Raw genomic sequence first — 27,634 nt, 5'->3', positions numbered from 1 at the left:
CATAAAAAATGATAAAATACTGAATATCAAAATTTAGGGTAGGCATAGGCAGATAATTTTCAGAACATCTTTGTCTTGGTCTATGCATTTTTCTTCAGAACATTAGCAGATTTTACCAGATTATTGGATTGACATAATTTAGGAAGATAATATAATATTTTATGTGCTGCTTTTGGTAAACTGTCACTGCTTGGCCAACAGCTATTTCACCCGACTCCACCATAAATACACCTCGGCCAAGCATGTATGGTTATTCCCATGGGAATAAAAGATTGGAGACGGTCAGAAAGCCCTTATACACATTAGAACGTTGGTCTATCCTGCCAAAATTGCAATGACGGACGACCTTTATCTAATGGATGTGGCCAGCTTTGTAATGTTGGAAGCTGAACAGCCTAAACCATCAGATAACTGCAGGCAGACTTGTACGGTATTTTCTACTGTCCATCGGTTGTGTTCCGCTTTTCATCACGAGCTACAATAACACTGGGATTCTACACCAGGACCTCATGACAACTTCATTTTTTACTGACAATATATATAGATATTGCCATTTTGTACTTATCTTCAGTAATATCCAGAGCTGCATTCATAATTCTGCTGGATATCATTGGCTGACAAGTTAATTATTAGATACACATCTAACAGCTTAGCTGAACCCCTATAATGTAATGGGGCAGTTACTTTTTTATGTCTTACATCCGATTACTGTACTATGTCTGGTCTTAAGACTACACTTCCCTAAGTTCCAATCACCAGCAAGAAATGCTGGAAGATTTCAGCTCTGAAGCCTGCAGAATTGTATATTATAATACAGATTGTAATACACACAGTCTACTTTTTACGTACATTAAAAATGTAAATTGTTGGACATATGCTGTGAAGTAAAGCCTAAACTAGAAAAAAAAATCTGCTGCTCTAGGGGGTAGTCTCAACTGGATCACCTCTTAGATTGAAACTTTAGCGCAACCGATTGAAGAAGGGCTGTCTTGTCTACCCCTGACTTCAATCGCCTCTTTTCACTGAAGGAAGCTACAGGAGGCTGCTTATTTCCTCTGCAAGGCAAATGTAGTATTGGACAGCCCCAATGGGAAAACAAGTAATACATCTACTGTATGTGTTGAATGCTCAGGACCCCTCTCTATGACATCCATCCTTACGCAAAAATGAAAAGTGTCCTGACATAATTTCTTTAATTCAGAGAATACAGGCAAATGTTCAGCAAATCTAAAATAGCTAGGAGAAATTATACTGATAATAAAATTCCATAGGAAAAAAACTTAAATTAAGAAAATTATCTCATGTCAAGATGATCAAAACTGAGCTTGTAGAGTTTTGATGAACACCAGTCCCTGAGGCATCTATACTCGGATTTAACCATGATTTAATCTCTTCTCCATCATAGTTAAAAGATGAGAAGGGGTATGGGAGGAAAAAGGGCTTGAGCATCCAAGTGGACTTTACTTCAGGTTTTGTACGCCTTGCATCCTTGCCCTTGTTTTTTGTGAGTAATTTATAAAAATTTTCCCTTTAGTCTTTTGGTGTAGAGCTGTACTCTAGTAGTGAAACTTAAAGGGGTTGTCCCACAAAACACATGTATCCCCTATGCACATGCGCGACCAGCGTTTCATTAATTTCTATGGAGCTGCCAGACACACAAGCCAGACACAGATCTTGGAAATCTCAAGCTTCTCATGGAGCACTTCGTGGGACTTTCGGTCCCCCATTCTCCTTATCGCTGGGTTTCCCAGCGTTCAGACCCCCAGCAATCATCCATGTATCCCCTATCCTGTGGATAGGGGATACATGTGTTCTATGGGACAACCCCTTTAAAGGGTATGTGTTATCAGAAAATTTCTTATTTGTTAAATCAAGTTTTTATTGTAAACATATTTTTTAATAATTTTTCTGATCTTTTTTTACATTTCTATGTCATTATATTAAAAAATAATCCTAAAATCTTGCCGTTTTCACTCCAGCCACTAAGCCTCACAATAGACTGACATTTCCTGTTCCGTAGAGATTATTTATCAGCAGTCATCTCATTATCATTACAGCCAGTATTACAATGACAGGTAACACCTCTATATAGATAACCCAGGATCCACCATTGACAATTGGTGATGGACACAGCTCCCCTCCTCCTCCCTGCACAATGACCTCTCACAGAGCATGCTTAGAAAACTCTCCCATAAAAGTTAATGGGGCCCCTCCAGTTCACAGGTTTCTATGTTCCGTGTGGCTGCTTTAAAGAGGCTCTGTCACCAGATTTTGCAACCCCTATCTCGTATTGCAGCAGATTGGCGCTGCAATGTAGATTACAGTAACGTTTTTTTCTCAAAAACGAGCATTTTTGGCCAAGTTATGAGCATTTTTATATTTATGCAAATGAGCCTTTCTTAAGTACAACTGGGCGTGTTTAAAGTTAAGTACAACTGGGCGTGTATTGTGTGCGTACATCTGGGCGTTTTTACTTGTTTTACTAGCTGGGCGTTGTGTATAGAAGTGTATGATGCTGACGAATCAGCATCATCCACTTCTCTTCACAACGCCCAGCTTCTGGCAGTGCACAGACACACAGCGTGTTCTCCAGAGATCACGCTGTGACGTCACTTCCTGCCCCAGGTCCTGCATCGTGTCGGAAGAGCGAGGACACATCGGCACCAGGCGACAGAGGCTACATCGACTTACCTGCAAACGCTGATGCTGCTGCAGAATCAACTTCCATTCAGAACGCCCAGCTAGTAAAACAAGTAAAAACGCCCCGATGTACGCACATAATACACGCCCACTTGGACATAACTTTAAACACGCCCAGTTGTATTTAAGAAAGGCTCATTTGCATAAATATAAATATGCTCATAACTTGGCCAAAAATGCTTGTTTTTAAAAAAAAAAAAACTTTACTGTAATCTACATTGCAGCGCCGATCTGCTGCAATACGAGATAGGGGTTTGAAAATCTGGTGACAGAGCCTCTTTAAAGCATATCTATAAATGCTGTTAAAATCAGCTTAGGCAAGATGGCTGACCTTATCATGTACAAAAAATAGAATTAAAACAAGGCTACAGTCGAAAAATAAAAACAGATTAGAAAAAAAGTTTGTTTCACAATCTGGTTTTAATTAGGAAAAAAATATATAGGTGATACAATCCCTTTAAAACCATCTCATCTAAGACCCTGTTAAGACAAGGCAAGGCAAGCGAAATAATGCTATTGCCTTAGGACCAAAGATATTAAAGAGGACCTGTCATTGCCCTTGACATGTCTGTTTCAGTAAATAGATTCTACAGCCTTTTTTCTTAGATCTCTTGTACCATTCCTCTGTTATTCCTCCTACAAATTTATGTATAAATTGACAACCTGTTGGGAATGTGTCCCTACACCTTCTGACACACTCTTATCACTGCTGACAGTGCCAGACTGACAAAACACCCAGTTTTCCATAATTCATAAATTTCTAAGATGAATAACACAGGTACAGCACAACGCGGAGTTCTAAGAAAAGATGCTCCAGAATTGTGATTTTATGGGGAAGACAAGTATTTACTAAAACAGACGTGTCAAGTCCTCCTTAACCCCTTAATGACCGGGCCATTTTGCACGTTAATGACCAAGGATTATTTTTTGTTTTTTCATGGTCGCATTCCAAGAGTCGTAACTGTTTTTGTATTCCGTCTATATTGCCGTATAAGGGCTTGTTTTTTGCGTGACGAGTTGTATTTTGTAATTGTACAATTTTTAGATGCTTATAATATATCGATTAACTTTTATTAACTTTATTTTAGGAGAGAATTGAAAATAAGCAGCTATTCCAGCATTGATTTTCACGTTACAAATTTACGCCGTTTACTATGCAGCGTAAATAACATGTTCACTTTATTCTATGGGTCGGCACGATTACGGGGATACCAAATATGTAAAGGTTTTATATGTTTTCCTACGTTTGCACAAAAAAAAGCCTTTTAGAAAAAAATTACTTGTTTTTGCATCGCCGCGTTCCAAGAGCCGTAAGGTTTTTATTTTTCCATCGGTGTGGTGGTATGTGGGCTTGATTTTTGCGGGCCAATGTGTAGTTTTCATTAGTACTATTTTGGGGTACATAGGACTTGTAGATTAATTTTATTTCATTTTTTATGGAGGGAATGGGAGAAAAGAGAGAATTTTGCCGTGTTATTTTGCGTTTTTTTTGGACGCCGTTCATCCGGGGGTTTAACTAATGTGTTCATTTTATTGTTCAAGTCGTTACGATCACGGGGATCCCATATATGTGTATGTGTGATTTGTTTTGACACTTTTACTAAATAAAACCACTTTTTGGGCAAAAAAAGTTGTATTTGATTTTCCCTGTAATTATTATTTTTTTTTTTTTCACCAACTTTATTTAACTGATTGACATTTTTTTTTTTTGTCCCACCAGGGGACTTCACTATGCGATGTGCCGATCGCATATATAATGCTTTGGTATAAAGGGTAGCAAAGAAATTGGGTCCAGCACTGTGGGTAAGGTAAAATGGAAACGATTTCCAAGTTTAATGGTCCTGGTTAAAAAAGGGATCCAAATGTAAGGAGTCCTGGTGTGGAGAAAGTGGGGGAGTAATATCCTCGGAGCCTACGCGTTTCGGACGGCTTCAGCGTCCTTAGACTTGACTGTATCAACGACACGTTCCATTGTGTCAGGTGAGCTGGAGGAACCCTCCCCACTTCCTTTTTTTCTAATGCTTTGGTATACTTAGTATACCAAAGCATTATTGCCTGTCAGTGTAAAACTGACAGGCAACCTGTTAGGTCATGCCTCCGGCATCGCCTAACAGGCAGATGCTGAAGACACACCTGGGGGTCTTTGTTAGACCCCCGGCTGCCATGGAAACCCGACGGCGACCCGCGATTTCTTTGCGGGGGCGCCGATGGGGTGACAGAGGGAGCTCCTCCCTCTGTCAAACACATTAGATGACGCTGTCACTATTGACAGCGGCATTTAATGGGTTAAACTGCCGGAATCGGAGCGCGCTTCTATTCCGGCAGTTGCAGCAGGAGCCAGGCTGTGTATAACAGCCGTGCTCCTGCCGCTGATCGCGTGGGTACAGTGTCAGTACCCACGCCATCACAGGACGGATATATCCGTCCTCCTGCGCGAACTAGCAGCTGCAGAGGACGGATATATCCGTCCTTCGGTGTTAAGAGGTTAAGCCAAAGTCATCAATATGTCAATATAAATAGTTCATCTTCTTGGCTCAATACATTATTTGTCATTTTTTTCATATCTATAGAGTGTGGACAAGCTGAGTGATAACCCTCATGGGAGTGGTCATGCCGACCGCATTGGTTGTCACCCAGCTTTCCCATAAAACCACGGTGGGTCCTGGGTTCAAATCCAACCAAGGACAACATCTGCACAGAGTTTGTATGTTCTCCCTGTGTTTTGTGTGGGTTTCCTCCGGGTACTCTGGTTTCCTCCTACACCCCAAAAACATACCAATAGGGAATTTAGATTGTGTGCCCCAATGGGGACAGTAAAAGAGGACCTCTGTACAGCGCTGCGTAATATGTTGGTGCTATATAAGTAACTGAAATAAATAAATAATACCATAACTAAGTGACCCAGAATACCATAACTCAGAAACAGCTGAGCAAAATATGAAACAATTTAAGACTTCATATTATATTTGTGCTTTTTTAATGTCAGAAAGAAAAGCTCTATGTAATACACTGTATGTTTAACTTGACTCTGGGTAGAATATATATATATATATATATATATATATATATACATATATATATATATATATATATATATATATATATATATATATATATATATACACACACACACAATGTTGCTACTGTTTTGCAGCCGGGCAGTTGCTATGTAGCAGATAATGTTTAGTCTTGCCTACCTGTGTTATCACTACTGAACTTTATAATCCTTGTTACATTGTAAACAGACGTTATACAAAATCCAGCTGCGCAGTGTTAGCAGACTGTAGTGTATAGAATGGATCTTATTAAAAAGGGTCTCAGCCTCTGTAATTCAGATCCAACATATTCATATCAGGCAGTATAATATAAAGAATATGTTTAATGAGCAAAATATTTTATCCGATTCTTTAAAACTGATGGCCTATCCTTAGGATAGGCCATCAGTATTAGATGGTTGAAGTCCGACTCTCAGAACCAGCACCTCTCAGCATTAGCCGCTATTAAAAGTACAGAGCTGTGGCTGGTAAATAATGATGTAGACGTGGTTCTCGCTGGAGCACCACGGCACCTCAAACAGCTGATCAGTGGTGGTGCTGAGAGTCGGACCCCACGTTCTAAAATTGATGGCCTATCCTAAGTATAGACCATCAGTTTTAAACCGGATAACCCCTTTAATTTAGCCCATTCTTTGCTCAGAAATCATGTTCCTCAAATGATACTGCTTTATATCAGCCCCTTTAAACAGCTGACCGGCGGGGATGCTGAGAGTCTGACCCCTACCGATCTAATATTGATGGCCTATCCTAGGAATTAGACACCATAACCACTTTACCTATTTATATTTTTCTTCTTTTTTTTTATTGTTGTGTATTCAATTATGTTGTTAATCTGAAGGGAAATGACAAGGAACAGTAACCATGTCACCCATGCTACAGTATATTAGAATAACCTAATCAAGATGGCGATGGTTTATGGCATATACAGGCTTTTCTCTTATTTGTGGGTAGCCCAATGGCAGCCCAGATTTGAACTTAAAGGGATTGTTTTTGGCCAATTTGTTATATTAGAACGGTCCCCCAGTAATCAGCTATTATTGGAAGGGAAACCTGGCAACAAGTGTTCAATTCTTCTGCAGCGCCACCACAGGGAAAACGAAGCATTGCACAGTTCCTAATGAAGCCAATGGACTATCTATGTAAAGCAGAGATGCTTTTGGTCCTCCAGAGTGAGAGATGCTCTTTGTAGCCACTCTCTGCTCTGGCTAATAGATGAGGCTCCTGAACTGGGTACCCCCCCCCCCCCTCTATTTACTCAGAATTACCTAATAGCATATTAAAATATGGGTTTTCTAAATCTGACAACCCCTGTAACAGTCTTTTAATACAGACTGGAGTCATTTAAAACAGACTGGTTGTTAAGGATACATCAACTATAATATTTTATAGTAAATTTCCAGGTGACGCTTCCCTGGCAACCAGTCTGTCACAGATTACAACGGCCAAATTTGCGTCGGACTGAGGCCAAAAAGTGAGTAAGGCGGCTTGGCAGTACCATACATTTCTCTACCTCTTATTGCTAAATTAATTCTAATTTTTCTAAGAATAAGTTTCGGGTCCAGAGTCGCATAATGAGTGAATACTGGAAGTCTGCAATAATCTATACTTCCAGGGATCTAGGACACGTCTGAAGTAATCCCTTGTTCTCGGCTGCCATAGAGTTTCTTCTCGCTGTTTCACGCTGTGCTTTCTAATCACCTCGGCAGCTGCCTAGCAACAGTCTCTAAATGTTAGGAAATTTACAGAACAATCGAGATGTTATCCTTAAGCCACAACATGCTGCACACGGAGATTTACGTCTGATGATGATCGTGGCTACATGTTTGACTGAACTTATACAATTGTTTAACCCGAGGAGTTAAATATTTGAAAGAATATGAATGAGTTGTATGGAGAAAGAGCAGACGATATATGAGATTACTTATTTTTCTGATAGTATGGCGGCCTATTGGCTCTTTAGAGTTTACTTATGGTTTTGCATTAGAAAACAAACGATTAAAAAAAATATATCAAATGAATTAACTGGAAGTTAAAGGCGTTGTCTCGTCAAGACAACCCTTGTTCATATGTCTTATCAGGGTATATAGATTGGGGTTGTCATAAAGTATATGGATGTCCACTTTGATATGATCAGCATTCGGCTTAGATCAGCGTTCAGGAGATCACATGATCAAACAGTCTTACGACCTGACTGACAGATTTCACAGTGAACCTCATTCTGCGGCCAGCTACGAATTAGAATACATGTGGGCTGCCGACCAAAAACGGTTCAGAATTCTTTATAAAAAAACAATCACAAATTTTTTTTTTAGCCCAATTTTATACATGCAAAAAAAAAATTGCCCAAAGGTGTCCATACTATTATATAAATTATCAGTTAGTAATGGTACTTTGAGTTACTTGACTGTATATATATATATATATATATATATATATATATAGCATCAGACAAATCACATTTTTTTTGCCGCTCCACATCATAACCCTGTGCCCTGACCTCTACATTGGACACCATTGTATCCATCTAGCCCCTCGAACATCTAGAATCTAAAGCAGAGAGCCACTAAGTTAAAGCATCTCCTTCTATGTATTATATTGTTGCCAATTCATAAAGGTGATAACAGCCAATCACTGGAGGTAGCAGAATCTGGACCAGCGACGGTCAGCTAAATTCTGGGGTGGCCATATTTAAAGAGGCTCTGTCACCAGATTTTGCAACCCCTATCTCCTATTGCAGCAGATCGGCGCTGCAATGGAGATAAGAGTAACGTTTTTTTGTTTTTTTTTAAATGAGCATTTTTGGCCAAGTTATGACCATTTTTATATTTATGTAAATGAGGCTTTCTAAAGTACAACTGGGCGTGTTTAAAGTAAAAGTACAACTGGGCGTGTATTATGTGCGTACATCCGGGCGTTTTTACTTCTTTTACTAGCTGGGCGTTGTGTATAGAAGTATCAGCCACTTCTCTTCACAACGCCCAGCTTCTGGCAGTGCAGACACAGCCGTGTTCTCGAGAGATCACGCTGTGACGTCACTCACAGGTCCTGCATCGTGTCAGACGAGCGAGGACACATCGGCACCAGAGGCTACAGTTGATTCTGCAGCAGCATCGGCGTTTGCAGGTAAGTCGATGTAGCTACTTACCTGCAAACGCTGATGCTGCTGCAGAATCAACTGTAGCCTCTGGTGCCGATGTGTCCTCGCTCGTCCGACACGATGCAGGACCTGGGGCAGGAAGTGAGTGACGTCACAGCGTGATCTCTCGAGAACACACTGTGTCTCTGCACTGCCAGAAGCTGGGCGTTGTGAAGAGAAGTGGCTGATACTTCTATACACAACGCCCAGCTAGTAAAAGAAGTAAAAACGCCCGGATGTACGCACATAATACACGCCCAGTTGTACTTTTACTTTAAACACGCCCAGTTGTACTTTAGAAAGCCTCATTTACATAAATATAAAAATGGTCATAACTTGGCCAAAAATGCTCGTTTTTAAAAAACAAAAATGTTACTCTTATCTACATTGAGCGCCGATCTGCTGCAATAGCAGATAGGGGTTGCAAAATCTGGTGACAGAGCCTCTTTAAAGAAAGTCTTGCATGTATTTCCATTAAAATACTTCCAAACTGAAAGAGATGGCTGGCCATTTTTTTTTTCCAAAACTAGTGCCACGTTCAAGTCAATGAAGCTGAGCTGCATTACCAGACACAGACCAATGGACGTGGATGTGGCACGGTTTCTGTTAAAAAATAAAACGTACTTTTGAAATCCTGGACAACCCATTTAAAGATAGAATATTGTGGAAACTCCACCCTTACACTCATCTCTGCATTAGACACGGAGAATAACCTCTCTGACAGTGGTCCTCATTGCATAATGAATAGTGCACATGAAGGCTGGATTCACACATCGAGTACCTGTTGAAGATTTTGATGCAGATTTTTGAGCCAAAGCCAGGAGTGGATCCAGGAAGAAGTAGAAGTTCTTCCTTTATATGTCCCGTTCCTTTTGAAACCACTACTGGCACTGGCTCAAAAATCTGCATCAAAATCTGCATGGCACAGGACAATGAGACAGGGCTCATATCGCAAGGAAACAAATTTTGGCCACTGCTTAGCAAAGAACACTAGTAAATTCATAGCATAATCTATATTAAAATTCATATAATATTCATTCATATTTTATTGGAAAAAAGAGATACCGTATATGTCGGCGTATAAGACGACTGGGCGTATAAGACGACCCCCAACTTTTACCCTTAAAATATAGAATTTAAGATATACTCACCATTTCGTGCAGGAGCGCTTCACTATGGCCATCGGCGGCAGGACCCAGGACTCTGTCTCTTTGAACTCGCGCATGCGCAGATAGGCGAGGTACATGATGGGGTTAATTACTATTAATGTGAGGAACATGGAGGGTAAATTCATCGCACCTCGCGCCTCACATTAATAAGTGAATGAAAGCCGTGTTTATTTCATTTTTTTACAGCGTACACATCATAAATGATGCAAAAACATTGTTGTCCGCGCCATTACTGAATGTGTGTATTTTATGTATTGAGACTTATTTTAATGTTTATTGTAAAAAAGGTGAAGGTGTATTTTTTTTAAAATGTAACCATACTTTGTTTTTACTTTATTTTTAAACTTTAATGTACTGACATATATCAGATATGTGCCAGTACATTAGCCTGTGGACGGATAGCACACAGGCAGTTGTTAGGACATACTTGGGTATATCCTAACAACAAGAGATATGGTCAGACAGCCCTGGGGTCCGTCAATAGACCCTGGGCTGTCTGCCCATATATGGTATGGCCCTCGATCGCGTCACAGGAATTCCCTGTGACGCGATCCAGGGGCATCCCCCCTTCTCACTTTCCCCTGAATGCTGCAGTCAGCTGTGATCGCAGCATTCACGGGAATAACGGCGGAGATGAGAGGTTCTCTGATCTCCGGCGTTATAGAGCGGGGCTGCGGCTGTGTAATACAGCCATTGCCCCGCTCCTGACAGGAAGTGCGCGCGCGGTCAGCATGAGGAGATGCGGCCGGCGCTGCACTAATGAGCGGCAGTTCAGGCACTGAAGACAACATGGGGGTGCTTTGTAGCGCGCCCGCCATGTTCTGTCTTCAGTGCCGCAGATCATTAGTTCAGCGCCGGCCGCATCACATGATGCTGACCCCGCGCGCATATGTCAGGACTCAGGAGCGGGGCTGTGGCTGAATTACACAGCCGCAGCCCCGCTCTCATAGTCATGTGTACTATACTGAGCTGTGCGGCTGCAACGTGCATCCCTAATATCCGACAATATCCGGCATATAAGACGACCCCACACTTTTGACATTTTTTTAAGGGTGTAGAAAGTCGTCTTGTACGCCGATATATACGGTATATACGTTTGACTTGCTAAGACGGACATGGATATTGGATTTTTTCAGATTTTGAGCTCATGTCTATGGTGACCGGCAGACCAACCCCATTGAGGGCCATTGGCGTAAACAGGAAACTGACAGGTTAGAGTTTAACCCATCACTTTCTTTTCCCCCACTATAAGCGGCAACGGAGTTACTTGGCCACCGCTTATCCAATCTCTCTTTATAAACAGTGACATGATAACCCTGTGCCCTGACTTCTACATTGGACACCATCGTATCCATGGCAAACACAAGCCAACAACTCTGTCTCACGATATAAATACACGGATAGGGCGCTATTGACGTGCATATGGACATGTCAATAGATTATTTACATGTTTAGAGATGCAATTTTTTTCCACAAAATATAATAATAACGCAAAAATTAAGAGCTGTTGTCACTCAAAAATTATATTGACGCATTTCAAGGCATAACCCCCTGTAGATGTTTGATCGATTTTGTCAACTACACTTTTCAATACAAGTGAATCCCACAAAAAAAAAAAAAAAAAAAAAAGACATCACGGCACACTTTTTTTTTACAATAGGACATATATAGGGCCATCATTTTGACATCACTTTTCAAACGTGCATGCCAAATGTAATGCCTTATACTGAGTTCCCAGTTTGCAAAACGGATGTATGCAATGTTTCAACCTGGGAGGTTCTTCGTCAAGCTTGAAATGTTGCATGCATGCTGTGGGGTGAATAAAACACACAATTCAACTTTACTTTGGAGTGCTGCGTTTTGTTTTTTTATGTATACGGTTGGGTATGCCATGGTACAGTACCGGTCGAGTGAATGCACCCTCAAAGATACTGCTTGTGTAGACCAGTGGTTCCCAAACATTGAGGCGCCCCACAGTTGTTCATGAGGTGCAGATGGGGAGGCAGTTTTAACAGAATTGATCATTTGCTGCACAACCTTCCTCTATTAATGTAAATGACTCTTTTTGTGCATAATTAAAAGTTATACTGGGTTTAGGAGAGAAATTAAAGATAATTTGAGATACATTTTTAATTTTCCCTTGGACTTCAAACACTGGTGAGGCCCAGGGATCATCATGGTCTAGTTGCTGAGGTGCCTGTAGAGAAAAGTTGAGAAGCCCTAGTGTAAAGTATGAAGATTACAAAGTTTTTTGTTTTTTATTTAATTGGTCTGAGTATTTTTCCTCAAGTTCCAGTCTATAATTGCTGTAAAGTGATGTCCGTATATCTTCTGGATCCTTCCAACATGCAATTTACTCATCCACTTAAAATGCATTATCTCTTTCCAATTGGTTCCACGTGCTGAGATTCTCTCTTGCAGATGGAATAAAAGGCTGACATCATGATAACTCTCTTATATATACTCTGATGTACATCCTAGTCTTGTCATTATAGAAAAACAAGAGTAAAGTTTCTGAAAGTTTGATGCACTTATTAGAAAATAGCTATAGGGGGTTAAAGACATTGGGGGAGATTTATAAAAACAGTGGTGTTGTCTACAGACCCATATGCACAGAGCCTGGGCGGCAGAACACTGAGCCATGGGCACTTAGTGTTATTACAACTGGTGCCAACGTAATATGGGATCTAATGGAGTAGGAATACAACAGAAAAAAACTCTTTACACCACAGTAAGGAATCGGAGGCATACAGAGGTACAGTATGTGCCTACTGTATATATACTTCTATGTGTACATATAACATCACCATACAACTTGGCGCTCGTGCAGAGCCCTAATACAAACATGTGCATGAGCCCTAAAGATCTTATTTTTTTAAGGCCAATTCAATTAAAGGGGTTTCCACAGAATAGGTAATAAATATCTGAGAGGTGAGGATCCGACAGCTGGGACCCCCACCGATCCAGAGAATCGTGGTACTGCGCATGCTCAGCTACCTCTCCATTCACTTTCTATTGTTCTGCCAGAGATAGTGCTCGGCAGGCTCTTAGAAAAAGAATGAAACGGTGGCTGAGCATGCGCAGTATCGCTCCATTCATATGAGGCGCACATGGTCAGACAGACAAACCTGTTCTCGGAATCGGTGGGGGCCCCACCGATCAAATATTTATCATCTATTCAGTGGTCAGGTGATAAATGTTGATTATGGGAAAACCCCTTTAAGGAAAGGAGTAAAATCTCCATCACTTAAGTAGACATTATTTCTGGTCTTCGTTCCATGGATATTACATGATCAGGTTTGCAAGTAAAGAGATTTTGTAAAGAGCTGCCCAGCAAGGACCCATCTAAAGTTGGAGTTACCTAACCTGGTCCTGCCTCTAGATCCTACACATGTAGAGCAATAATTGTTCATTGTGGAAACATACGGGGCCTCATAAGGGTTCAGTCCTTGAGATCAGATGATGGAATCATCTCTCTAGCTTTTACATTGAAGTAAGGATACTGACCTTCTGGTCATTCACCGGTAATATCTGGTAATGATTTTTATTTTGGTGGGATCATTATAAGGTATATTTCTCTCTTCAAAATTGAGTTCTAGCCCAATAAAGATAGTTTATGAAAATAATAAGCACAGAAATTGTGTCAGAAATGTCAAATAAGAATTGCACGTGTATATAATCTGTTCGCTTATAATAGTCTTTTATTGCAGTGTGTCGCCATCCTTCTGACCACTGTAAACGCACTACAACCACATTATGGAAACCAAATCGGTATATAGTAGACAATTGAGATATAGAATTTAACCCTATAATTTTTCTGCCAAATGGTAATTTCATTTAATTTGATACATAATTATATATCTCTAAAGTGGTAAGTTTATATAAAATCACCAGTAACATATGAGGACAATATCTTGTTTTCCAAATCCAGAATAACTTTTTGCACACAAATATTCCAAGTTCCCATCTTAATGTCCCATATGAGGATCTGTCTAAACAATAGTTATTGATACCTAAGTGTACTAAAGGGGTTGTCCAGGATTAGAAAAACATGGCTGCCATCTTCTAAAAACACTGCCCCCAACCCCATTCACTTCAAAAGGGCTGAGCTGCAATACCAGACACAACCCATGGACAGGTGTGGAGCTGTTTCTGGAAGAAACCAGCCATGTTTTTCTAATCCTGAACAATCCTTTTAGGTTTTTGCCCTATTTCAGTAAACGGATTATTGCATAGTGGGATCTTGCATCTTTGTATAGATTTTGTATAGTGTGTTTATGCAAAGGAGAAACTATTTTACATAATCATCACCAAGGCCATCTCTAGGTATTTGTGGGCTCTTGGAAGAAAAGCCCACTGTCTACCTCACTCTCAGCTTGATAAAAATAAAACATGTTTGATCAGATCACCATTGGCCTTCAAGCCCTTCGGGCCCTGGCATCTGCCCAGCTTTGCCTACTGGTGGCCCCGATTACCAAGGAGTGCCCAGTAAGCCGTTTTCATCTAACTGCACCATAACGGGTCCTCTATACATTACAATACCTTCAAACTACATACTGCAGTCATCATGTCCATTTTTTTGTATGTTTTTATACTCCCCTTCAATAATTAATTATCTGTATGGCCAAGACAATATGAACAAATGGACTGTACGCATATAGTTGTTAGGTTGAAAAAACATACATCCAAGTTTAAACTTTCAAGGACCCCGTTGATCCAGAGTAATACATATTATATTTACTTTAGTCTTATAAGTCGAGAAAGACAAAATGAATAATACAGCCGACTAGTTCTGAAAGTAATGAAACCTCCAATTGTTTTACAGCTTCCAGCTATGCTTTGTATCAGTGTATTTTTATTTTTTATTTTTTGTGTGTATATCCCATTAACACAATGGCAGAAGGTGAAATTAATTATGATAATCCTAAAACTGATCTTAATCTGGTTGACAAATGTCTAGACCTATGGATCAGCCCATTATATAATGGGTCAGATGGAATTACAAGGAACCACGGGCACCTATGTAGTGGGACAGAGTATTCACATATATGCCAGCAGGGTCAATCAATTACATATTCTCTCCATTTCAGTATAGACAATTACTATACAACAATATAATGAACTGCCAATTTGTTCAAAAACAACCAAATTGTACGATGATACATGATGCGGTCCTGACTCGTCTGACTACCTGTAATTATAGGACGATAAATAATGTTTCAATTATTACAGCCATATAAAAACTGCATGATAGATGCAAAAGTGGCTATTTATAGAGGTCTACAATGACTATATATCAGAGGAGAGACATGAACAGCTTCTCTACAGCATGCATGTTTGCTGCATTGCTCAGACTATCTCGCCATCACCATCTAAAATACTGAATCTCCCAGCACCTCCTTTCCAGTCTAGAGATCTGCAGAACACTGTGTAGCTAATGCACTCAATTTAATTATATGTGGTTTCAATTAAAGGAGAAGATAAGGTCTTGGTCACTTTGCAGTAGTACAATTTGCTTCAAAGATCTAAGTGCACATGAAACAGTTAACCAGAATGATCATGTAAACTCTTAACACGTAAGTAACCTTAGGATATATGAAAAAGCTTGCTTACAGGAGCTGCAGAGATGGGATATGTGAAAAGCTCCCTTCTGGGATTTCTGTAAATTCAGATCTGACAAAGGACCTGCAAAAAACACATATATAGATATATAATGTAAAACAAGAGCCATAAGGAAATAGCGATAAATAACAGCACGGTCAATCCAACTGAAGACTGGAATCAAAAAAGGCGCAATGTGACAAAATATATCACAAAAAGCCACAATAACATAAACAGGATCTAATGCAATAGACAAGGCAACATGCATCACATATCGAGAGCGTAGATGATGTGTATAGGACCTAATACATAAACTCTGTACAGTAAGAAGAAAATGCTTACAGCCCTTACAGTGAGATAACATCAGGAAGGAAGGTGCGCGGAATAGTCTTGGCGTTTTCACATAAGGCATTGTCTTTGGTACAGGTGCACCAGGTTGGGCATTTTGACTTGCTTGGTTTTCTCCCTTCAATCTCATTAATCAGTAGGAGCACAATTGAAATGCCATAGAAAATCGCAAATCTTCTATGCAGCCTGGTGCCATTCCCCATCCTCCAGGTAAATTCTGACTGCAGCCAGTAAAACGGATATCCCAAACCATTAACAGCAGCTGTGGTCTTTTGTAAGGCCAACACAAGGGTCTCAGCTCGTCCCTGGGCTGTCTTCCTCTTCTCAGCCACTGGGTTGCTTCGAGGAACCTGCAGCTTTATGTGTATGCAGTGTGTGTGGTGTGCAGAGGAAAGACTAGTGCTGTGCTCTGAGATGGGGAATATCCCACTGCCTCGCAATAAGGGCGAGAACAAGGGATACATGCATTGCCATGTAAATATCAAGCTCGCACAGCAGTAGAATGCCAAGTGATGTCATTTAGAAAATGCACAGCCTGCTGCTTTCAAAGGGAGGCCCTTTCCTTGGGAACCAGAAATAGTACGGCATTATGTCTTGCTGGGGCTTCAAGAAGGGGAGGGAATTGATCAGTTTCAATAGATTCTTCCAGTGTTAAATCCTATGGGGACAGGGTTTCCTATATGACAGGACATCAAGAAGGCAAGTAGATAACAAGATAGCCAAGGTTTGTAGAAAAAAACAATTTTAAGCCACCCTTACATATAAATGGGCATTAAGACATAGGCAATCATCTTTTTAACTGGCTCATCGCTACTGAGCCGCGTACCATTGCAAATAAGCAGATGCCTTTATTGACTTTGATCAAGCAAATGCTTTTAGTAAATTGCTGGTATAAGATATTAGCTGCAAAGCATTTACCTTTCTTGTGTATGACTTGTTTCCGGTTGAGGAACTTACAGCTGGTCGATTTATTGTGGTGGAAGAGATCTGCAATGCAATTTAACACAGTGTGTTAAAATAGTACCAAGACGTAATGGGTTAAATCCATTTGTATTGAAGTTTAAATGTAAGTAATATGCAATAAAGTTATGGCCTATTCACATCTGTGTTGGAGGCTCCATTAGGGACCTCCGTTGCAGATCCTGGCGAAAATACCAGAAACAATAGCGCAACATGCTGCACTCTTGTTTCTGGTAAAACTACGGACACCCTAACAGAAACCCGATGGAACGCATTAAAGTCAATGGGTTACGTCGGGCACTGATGTCGTCCGTCGTACAATGGAACTGGCGCCTCTGGTATTTTCTTCTGACGGAGCAGAATAATGGAAAGCCACATGCAGATGTGAACAGGCCCTTAGTTATATCATTGGTACTAAATATTTGTATGCACCTGTAGATGTTGTATATATACTTTATAATCATCATCTACAAAGACATCATTCACATCAGTCCCTGTATTCAATGGGGTTCACAATCTAGTTTTCCTATTTTACACACACTAGGGCCACGGAGAAGACATACAAACTCCATACAGTTGTTGTCCATGGTTAGATTAGAATCCAGGACGTCAAGGGAACAATGATAACTACTAAGTCACCATGCTACCCACAATCATTATTATCATTAGGGACAAGGAAATATTTATCTAATACGTAATATCTTCTAAGGGCTCATGCACACGGCCGTAGCTGTGTGTATGGTCCGTAATTACAGCACGAAGGGGCCGAGGAGTGTCATCAGCGGGCCATCCGCAATCACGGACTGTGCACACGCAAAATGTGCATTGATTGTGCAATGAGCAAATGCGGACCATACTATGACATGTCCTATTTTTTTGCGGTCCGTGCTCTGGTGAGATGCACGGACCGTGGAAATTACTGTTATGTACATAAGCCCATCGGTTAACATGTGTTTTATACTATCCGCAATTGCGGATAGTATACGGCCGCAAATGAACGGTCGTGTGCATGAGGCCTAAGGTGTGAGGTTCCTTACCTTTTTACTTTGGTTTATATTTTGATCAGTAGTAGTCATGTTGCTGAGTGACTTAGTCTCCTATTGTATCCTGTCTACTTAGAGCAAAGGTTTTTACTTCATTGAACGAGATGTGGTTCACTACTTTGTTAATCTTTTACAGTAAACGTCACTAATTAGTCCAGTGAAAGTCACTAATTAATACTGTAAATGTAGGGTCCAGGAACACAATGGAGGCAGAATGTGGAGAAAATAATGCCTGAACGCTTCCCTTTAAAAGCTATGTAAACCTTTGAAAGCTATTTTTTTTTTTTTGTTAAATAAAAAGGTCAATCAGTGTGATTGGTGCCACTTTATAATTAGCTTCTGTTAAAAATTATTTTTACTTTTTGCGATACAGCTGCTCTGTATTCTGTATGCAGAGCAGCTGTATCTTGCTCTGAATCCTGTACCTGTCAGGTCCACGGGACTGACGGCTTCCGTGTCAGTGGGTCCTGCCTGACTCTGACATGCAGGATCTACCTGTTATCCATCACATCTAAGAGAAATCTAGGAGACGATGATGTGAGAAGTAGACAAAAGGAGAGCAAAGAAGGAGGGTTTACGAGGACCGGAGATTACATGTGGGGAGGTATCGGGAGATTAGGGCAGAGATGCATGGATGAGACAGGTTGTGGACAGTCTTGCATGTCATTGGTAATATTTTAAACTGAATTTGCGGGGCAGTGGGTAGCAAGTGAAGAGATTGGCACTGGGAAAAAGCAGAGTTGAAACAAGGGGAGAGTTATATTAACTGGGCAGCAGAGTGGAGGATGTATTGGAGGGGTGTGAGGGTGTTAGTAGGAAGCCCACAGAGAAGGATGTTGCAGTAATCTAGGTAAGATATAATGCGGGCATGTACAAGCATGTACAATTTTTTCTGACTCAAGGTTGTGGAAAGAGCGGATTTCAGAAATGTTTTTGAGGTGAAGACGGCAGGAGGGGGGTGAGGGCTTGGATGTGTGGTTTGAAGAATAGGGAAGATTCAAAGGTTATCCCAAGGCAGCAGACTTGTGTGAACGGAGAAAATGTAAAGCCATTAACTGTGATTGATAGGCCTGGTAAGATGTTTGAGTAAATTAGCCATTCAGTGGTAAAAAGGGCCATACATATACCTGGTCAGCCAATTGCTAGCCAATAAAATGTTCATAAAGTGTATCTGGATAATTACATTTTTCAGTTTGATATGTGCGGGAATACACCTTTAAATAGAGTTATAATAAAACAGAAGCTATCATAAATACTTAGTTCTATTTTGAATAAAAATTCTAACGTAAAGTAATAAGGTGTTTAAATAAACTAGAGAAAATAGAAGACATAAACATACATTTTAAATGAAACATTAAATAAAAAAGATTGAAAAAGAATAAAACATGAGAAGAAATAAAAACCTGGGGCATAAACACAGTGGAATCACTTTTTGAACATATACAATTCAGATGGTTCCCAGTGGGTATGGACTGGTTAAATGGTTACCGCTCTTAATCCAAAGACATGGACATTAACTGGTGTTAAGAAATCATATTAAGACACAAGTGTAAAGTGATAGAAGGAAATACATTCAGGCGCCAGAAACTTAAGACCATATATTTAATAAAAAGGCTCGTCCAGGACCCCAGTAACAGATGCTCCAGCAGCTGGGGATTTCAGATTGCTGCTCACGGAGGGTGGTCACTACTATTAACATCTCTTCCCCCTGAGTACACAGGCATCTGATTACCTAATCACACAATAACCTTGACAGCTTGTAGCACTATGGAAAACATCGCCCTGTGCTGGGTGTCAGGGCGGCAGTAAAAAACATTTATTTGGATTTCCCACTGTACTCTGGAATGACTCTACAAGGTATAACCAAAACTAACTTGGCCTAAGGTCTCATGCACACGACCATAAGGGTTTTTACTGTCTGCAAATACGGATCCGACAGCTACGGATACACAATTACGAAAGCGCCCATAGACTTCTGTGAGCGAGTCCGTGCCGCAATTTCAAACAAGAATAGGACATGTTCTATATTTTGCGGATTATTTCTACGCCCAGGAGACCCATCCGTAAATATACGGAAAGGTGTCCATGGCAAATAGAAATTAATGGGTCCGCAATTACGGATCCATAATTACAGATGAAAACTGCGGTCGTGTGAATGGAGCCTAAATCTAATTTTAGATCACGTTACAGACATTTTCCAGAATTACTCCAGGAATTTTTGTTTTTAAAGAGTTACTGTTATTTATTAAAACTTTTGACATGTCATAGTGACATGTCAGAAGTTTGGATTTGTGGGGGTCCGTGTGCTGAGACCCCCACCAATCGTTGAAATGAAGGTGCAGAAACTCTCACCCGAGTGCAATGCCCTTACGATGTAATGGTGTAAATTCGGCTCACCTTGGCTCTCCTCGAAGAGGCGCGGGGGTAAGCTGAAGATGGGCTTATAGAAGTCGATGAGTCAGCTAACACTGTCTTTCCAAAAAGAGACAAAGTTATCCAATTATAGTTGCAGGTGCACTGCCCTCTGCTGGGCAGGTCTCCTTAATTTCAGCGATCGGTAGGGGTCTCAGGAACCGGACCCCCACGGAACAAAACACCTGACATGTCACTATCACATTAAAATTTTTTATAAAATAAAAGTTACTCCGCACTGTGGTGAGACTGAGACATTTTTTTAAATGATCTAAATAGAAGGTAATATTTTGTGCCAATGATCATGTTGAAGTAGGCGAAAGCAACTTCAAGTATCCCTCTAATTCTGACATCCCGCACAGCATGCACTTGTATATCTCCACACTCGATGTCAGACCGGGCGGGAGATCAGAATTGGACGGACTCTTTAAAGGGGTTTTCTCCTTATAGACAACCCCACTAATATGAAAGCCGCAGAGAAACAGGTCATTTTGATTATTCGAATGGCTATACATTTTTCCCTAAGTGGCTGCTGCAGGGAAATGCAGAACAAGATGAATGGCCATTCATATATTATGCGAGTCCACCATTGTCATCGGTTGTTAGATGTTCAAAGTTCTGGCTCATATAGGGAGATCCTGAGTGTAGGGGGGGGGGCCTCTATGATGTGTAATATGGCATATAGATTGGGGTTGTCCAGATTTAAAGAAAACATACTAGAAGAAAAATGTACCTTTAAAATGTGAAAGCTGTGTTTAATATCTCACTTCTATGCCTTTAATTCCTTCAATTTACGGGCCTGAAGCCTGAGCTGCAGTACTGGGAGATTTTAATGACAGAATATCCCCTTCTGATTTCTATCAGGTTCAATGTTGTCGTATTAGAACTTGCTGGGAACTAAGGATATTGACATCAGAATATTTCAGTAGTGCAGCCTCAGTCTTTGGACCTGTAACTTCAAGTAATCATATCTCAGGATAAAAATGAAAAACTAATAAGAGATCTCACATTTTTAATGTAAACTAAAGGGTCTGTTTCATATTCTACTGCTAAATCTCCTTTAACATTAAAGTGATTATCTCATAGAAACCACCTCTATCATTATAAACTATTAAAGCATATGAACGCCACGGAACGCCTGCTTGGGCCAAACCCCCCCCCCCCACCCCCCCCCCCCCCACTATGAGACAGACAGACAGGCAGATGATATAAGCAGCGAGATGCTATCATGTAATACTACAGTCTAATAGGGAAATGCATAAATAGGGCTGCAGGCAAATTCAAATACCCTACACTTGCCCTTCATTATTTAATTTTTTATCTATCTGTATCTACTGACGGGTCTGCAGGGGAAACAGAACATTAGAATTCCTTGCAGTCATCCAAGTTATTACGCTCCCACTATTAAAAATAAGAACAATATATTATGAAATTACTATTATTGTAATTTATTCACATATTTGTGGAGCTTCACTTTAAATTGCCCTTATAACTAGGGCATGATTTGAATAATGGGGGGCTGTTCAATTTGAAAACTTTTTCTCGTCTATACTGCTCCAGAAAAATGCATTTAACAGTAATTTCCTACACATATTCTTTATATATAGATGCTTATTGTATCCATGAATCAATATTTTTTTTGCTGGAAATGTTTAAACTATTATGCACCTAATAACTATCCAAGGCAGTGGTGAAAGTCTCAGCTGCATCCAAGTGCTTGTCGGCAAGGTTTTGGAGGAAACCCAGACCACTTGGATACTCTTCACCTCCATGGCCAGTGCACCATTGAATCTGGCTGACGTTTTTAAAGGCATATGTTCAGAGACAGAATGATGGTGGCCACTAGATGATGGTGGTGCTCGTGGGCCAAGATAGAATTTTGCCCTAATTTTCCAATAGGCTCATCTCATGGAACTGGAAATAGTTTGCCAGTTTTGTGTACACAACAGGTACAAGGTCCCAAAACGGATGTAACGTTTGATACAGTAGACGCTGTCCTAGCACATTAGAAGAACTCAACAGATGAAATGCAAGAGGTGGAAGCAGAGTTTACAGCTATGATGGAGACAATTACGTCTTTAGGAGTAATATTTTATTTGATCTGATGTAAAAAGCCATTAAATAGACAGGAATAGAGAAAGTAACAAAAGATAAGGAGAATATGTAGAGAACATAACTTGGTGGTTGAACATTGGGCAAAATGTTGTAATAGACCTCAACTTAAAGTGTTGTCCTACAATAAATATTACTGTTAGATCACGTAAAATCGAACAAACTCACGACACGATACGATACACATGCTTCTGTGTTTAGATATTGCTTTTACATACTTGTTGTAGCGCCCCTTAGTGCTCTTTAGATTCCCTTTCAGAACATCCAGCTAATGTATCCATGAACTGTATTTCCTGTTTCACTATTTTGCCACTTAACACCTCCAATCAAATGTCAATGTGGACCACTTGCTATATATGTTGGAACGCTATATAGGCGCTCTAATTATTATCCATACCTGTATCTCTTCTCACTTTCATAAAAAATTACGACAGCTAACAGGAGCCTCTAAAGGAAATGTCACCTAGTTTTCCAGACTCCTTAATAGTAAATCTTTGTCATGCGGTAGTAAGTGCCCTCAACCCCATATGGCTGCATAACACAGCATTTTTGCTTTTCAAAAATAAACAATGAATACATTTATATATTATAGTCTATGGCCCAACCATGTGTCCCCCGTAAAAACCTGAGTATGGCCAAGGGAGCTGAAGAGACAGTCTTTGGGGGCCCTATTGGTCCTATCTCCTAGAATTATGCCATGAATGTATTTGGTAGTAGAACCCCTTAAAGACTATGGACACCTTTTGTAGGCTTTTATTTATTTATATATATATATATATATATATATATATATATATATATATATATATATATATATATATATATATATATATATACACAAACGGAAACCTTTAGCAATGCTTCCGTCGCCATTGAGATTAATGGTGATGCAAACGGAAGCTAAGGTTTCCGTTTGCCTTTCCGTTGAGGGGTTAACACGACGGAAACCTCCGATGGAACTCCTCAACGTAAAGGCAACGCTGATGTGAACAGGCCCTAACACATAGGATCACCAGAATATCGATCACATCTTAGTTGCGGGTCCTGTGTGTCTCTAATGCACAGGAGCACCATAATATTGATCAGATCTAAGTTGATCAACTTGGATGTGATCGATATTATAGTGATCCTGTGCTTTAGAGACACACAGGACCTGCTCTCAGCCGAGCCATCGGTTCAGCTGAACTGACTGAATGGCTGATAGCGAACGATACATCTTCTATGTATACAAAATAAACAGAGGCTGCATTAAAAAAAAAAAAAAAAAAACGGATGAACATTTTTAATAAGAGTCCATTTAAAAAAACATTTGAAAACGCCTAAAACATACAATAAAAAATAAAAGCCTACAAAGGTGTCCATAACCTTTAATGGGACTGTCACATAGTTTTCCCAGACCTCTTGGGTGCAGCAATGATGGATGAATGTGTTCCTAAAAAGATAGAGTAAAATATATAAAGTCAAATGGACTGTGACAGCAGGTTAAAATAATATGTTTTAATTTCCCTGGAAGAACATTTGGTGATAGATTTTTTCTGGCTTCAAGTTAAATTAATTTGTTTTTATGTAGCAAGCCAAACAACAAGACGGATGCCAAATCTCTGCTGTACTGAATAGAACATTAGTTGTATTTCTGTTCTAGTTTGTGGAAAGCTTCAAATCAACTCTGGTTAAGACTTCTGCAAACTTAACAAGGGTTGAAACCAGCAAAGAATTACACTAAGGACATCTGTGTTGCAGCTTGTGGTATAGACCATTCCCAGTCAAACTTAAAAAGTAGTTCACCCAATAATAAAATAACATTTAGAATATAGCAGCCATTACAGCTCCCACACAGTCTCTCCCCAAGTTTTCCCACACTGAATGACTAATCTCACCCATTATGCAGCAACGCCTGCCCTGCACCCACATCACTGCACCGCCTTCGCTTTTTTGTGTTATGTTTGACTACCTGCACAAAAAAATTTCATGAAACGGTAGAACAATCAAAATTCCACATAACCAAAATGTGTGAATAGCTTTAAAGTCCAAATAAAATAACAATCATCTAGAGCAGAGGTCCCAAATACGTGGCCCGCAGGCCGCATGCGGCCCCTGAAGCTATCATCTGCAGCCCGCTGACAGCGGGAGATCAGAGAGCAGGCTGAAGGAGGAGCGCCGCACCTGCCCCCTGTAGATAGTTCCACGCCACACACCCCACCCTGTGGACAGCGCTACACCCCCCTTTATAGATAGCGCTACACTCTCTAGGAGGGGAATCCCCAGCCAGAGTGCTCTGGTCGGGGATTCTGCTGATAGACAAGGCCTCTGATGTTGTAACTGTCCATATATGTACAGTGACATCAGTAGCTCCTCTTGGATCGGAATGCCCAACCAGCGCGTTGCCGACGCACTGGTCGGGGATTCCGCTGATTGACGAGGCCTCTGAGGTAACTGTGCAAATATGGACAGTGGCGTCAGTGGCTCTTCCGGGACCAGAATGCTCAGCCAACACTTTGCCGATGCACTGGTCGTGGATTTCGCTGATAGACAAGGCCTCTGATGTCACTGTCCATATATAGACAGTGACGTCAGGGGCACATCCAGGAGAGGAATGCCTGGCCAAAGTCCCGGCAATGCTTTGGCTGGGGATTCCACTCCTAGAGGGAGCCCCAATGAAGCTATCTATAGGAGGATATGTGTGGCACTAGCTACAAAGGGGTGTGTGTGGCACTATCTACAAAGGGTTGTTTGGCACTATCTACAAAGCCGTGTGTGTGGCATTATCTACAGAGGGCACTGGGAATTATTTACAGAGGTCACTGGGGAATTATCTACAGAGGGCACTGTGGCGTTAACTAGGGGAGGGTGTGGCACTCTCTACAGAGGGCACTGTGGCATTACCTACAGGTGGGTGTGGTATTATCCACAGAGGACACTGGCATTTTCTACAGGGGACACTGTGGCATTATCTACGGAGGGCACTGCGGAATTATCTAGGGGGTGTGGCTCTATCTACAGAGGGAGTGGCAGTATCTACAGAGGGCTGTAGATACTACATTATTTACAGAGGACACTGTGGCATTATCTACAGAGGGCACTGTGGCACTATCTGAAAAGGGGCTGCCCAATCTTGACATTCTTGTATCTGCCAAATGCTGCCAACTGATCAGCCAGACTGCATTTAGCGATACTTAAACTGGATAACAAGTAAAGTAGTGTTATTATAGTAATGTAGTATTATTATAGTAATGTAGTATTGTTATAGTAATGTAGTATTACAGTAATGTAGTATTATTATAGTAATTTAGTATTATATTAATGTAGTATTATAGTAATGTAGTATTGTTATAGTAATGTATTATTATAGTTGTCAAGAAGGGTCTGTGGACCCACTGGGCCATACCGCCTTGGCGGTAAGACAGCTGGCCAACAGGGAGCAGGTGAATGTCTATAGTTCTATAGGTACCTGTGGCAGCTCAGATAGCGGCAGGGCAGGCTCGGCTGGGACTTAGGTAGCAAGCGAACGTCAGGCAAGGTGAAGCAGGTCAGACGTGGATGCAGCACGGCAAGACTTTGGCACAGCTCAGTGCCAGACCAGGAAGGTATGGATTGCTAGGAACAGGAACTGGAAACAGGTATAGGTATAGGGACAGGGACTGGAACAGGGACTGGAACAGGAAACACACTAGGACGCCATCACATAGATAAACTAGGGAATACAACAACGCTCAGGCATAGAACTATGGGGCTGGTCCCCTCTTATAGTCCAGGGTACTCACGGGTCAAAGTTCATCCATGAGGTCCGGCAGAGGTGAGTGGACGCGAGCGCTGGCGTCTCCTGAGGAGGAGGCTGGGGCCAGCGCTTGCCAACTCATGGCTGCGGCTGTCAGGGGGAGGTAGGAGCTGACAGCCCGCAGCCACGGACATAACAATAGTAATGTAGCATTGTTATAGTAATGTAGTATTATTATAGTAATGTAGTTTTGTTATAGTAATGTAGTATTGTTATAGTAATGTAGTATTATAGTAATGTAATATTATAGTAATGTAGCATTGTTATAGTAATGTATTATTATAGTAATGTAGTTTTGTTATAGTAATGTAGTATTATAGTAATGTAGTATTATTATAGTAATGTAATATTATAGTAATGTAGTATTGTTATAGCAATGTAGTGTTATTATAGTAATGTAGTATTGTTATAGTAATGTAGTATTGTTATAGTAATGTATTATTATAGTAATGTAGTATTATAGTAATATAGTGTTATTATAGTAATGTAGTTGTAACGGCTGCCGCGCCGTTCCCCGCCTGCCCCACGGCCTCTGCTCCGGTTCCGGCGCCCTCCATTCCCTCATGCCCATCCCGAGCTCCACTTACCAGGTCCGGACGCTCTGCTGGCCCGCGGCGGCGTCAGGTAAGTGCATCCCTTACCTCCCTCCGCGGCCATCATCCTCTATGTGCGGCTGCAGCCACTAGAGGGCGCGCGCGCTGATTCGTCCTTTCTTAAAGGGCCAGTGCGCGCCTTAATTCAAAGACTTCCTATTTAAGGATCCTCCTTCCTTTGATCCATGCTTGTTCAACCAAGGTTCCCGTGAGTTTCCCTGTACCCTAGTTCTCTGTTTCCTTGCCTTTTGCCTTTGTCTGGATTTCCCGTTGTGACCTCTGCCTGAACTTGTCTATCCTTGCCTGCCGTCTGCCTTGACCTATTGCTATCCATACCCGTAATGACGTCTGCTGCCTTTCCTGACTTCTGGCTTAATCATCCGACCACCTCTAAACCCGCTGAGCCAAGCGTTGCCCTGGGCTCCAAGCACCACCTCCAGGACGACACAGAGGATCCACAAACAAACCGATGAAAACCGTTATAGTAGTATTGTTATAGTAATGTAGTGTTATTATAGTAATGTAGTGTTATTATAGTAATGTAGTATTATAGTAATGTAGTATTATTATAGTATTGTAGTATTATTATAGTAATGTAGTATTATTTTATTAATGTAGTATTATAGTAATGTAATATTGTTATAGTAATGTAGTATTATTATAGTAATGTAGTATTTTTATAGGAGTTCAAATAACTAAATGATTAACAATAATTTTGTATTTTATCAA

The 27,634-nt window shown here is 40.7% G+C and overlaps 2 protein-coding genes across 4 annotated transcripts in view; one reads left to right on the top strand and one right to left on the bottom strand.

The window, feature by feature from the left end:
- Positions 1-16,601, bottom strand: part of LGI1 (leucine rich glioma inactivated 1) — a 35,421-nt gene extending 18,820 nt beyond the window's left edge. For both annotated transcript variants that reach the window (XM_075841022.1, XM_075841023.1), the window contains exons 1-2: positions 16,014-16,601; positions 15,675-15,746 (exon numbers count right to left, since the gene is read on the bottom strand). In XM_075841022.1, the coding sequence (XP_075697137.1) occupies positions 15,675-15,746; positions 16,014-16,474 (533 nt within the window). In that variant the 5' untranslated portion in view covers positions 16,475-16,601. The remainder of the gene's footprint in view (positions 1-15,674; positions 15,747-16,013) is intronic.
- RBP4 (retinol binding protein 4) overlaps positions 1-27,634 on the top strand; it is a 349,798-nt gene that overhangs the window by 205,591 nt on the left and 116,573 nt on the right. The window lies entirely within an intron of this gene.

Source organism: Rhinoderma darwinii, chromosome 11, assembly GCF_050947455.1.
Source record: "Rhinoderma darwinii isolate aRhiDar2 chromosome 11, aRhiDar2.hap1, whole genome shotgun sequence".
In the NCBI taxonomy this organism is placed as follows: domain Eukaryota; kingdom Metazoa; phylum Chordata; class Amphibia; order Anura; family Rhinodermatidae; genus Rhinoderma; species Rhinoderma darwinii.
The sequence above is the reverse complement of the archived record's forward strand: the minus strand, read 5'-3'. Positions and strand labels throughout refer to the sequence as shown.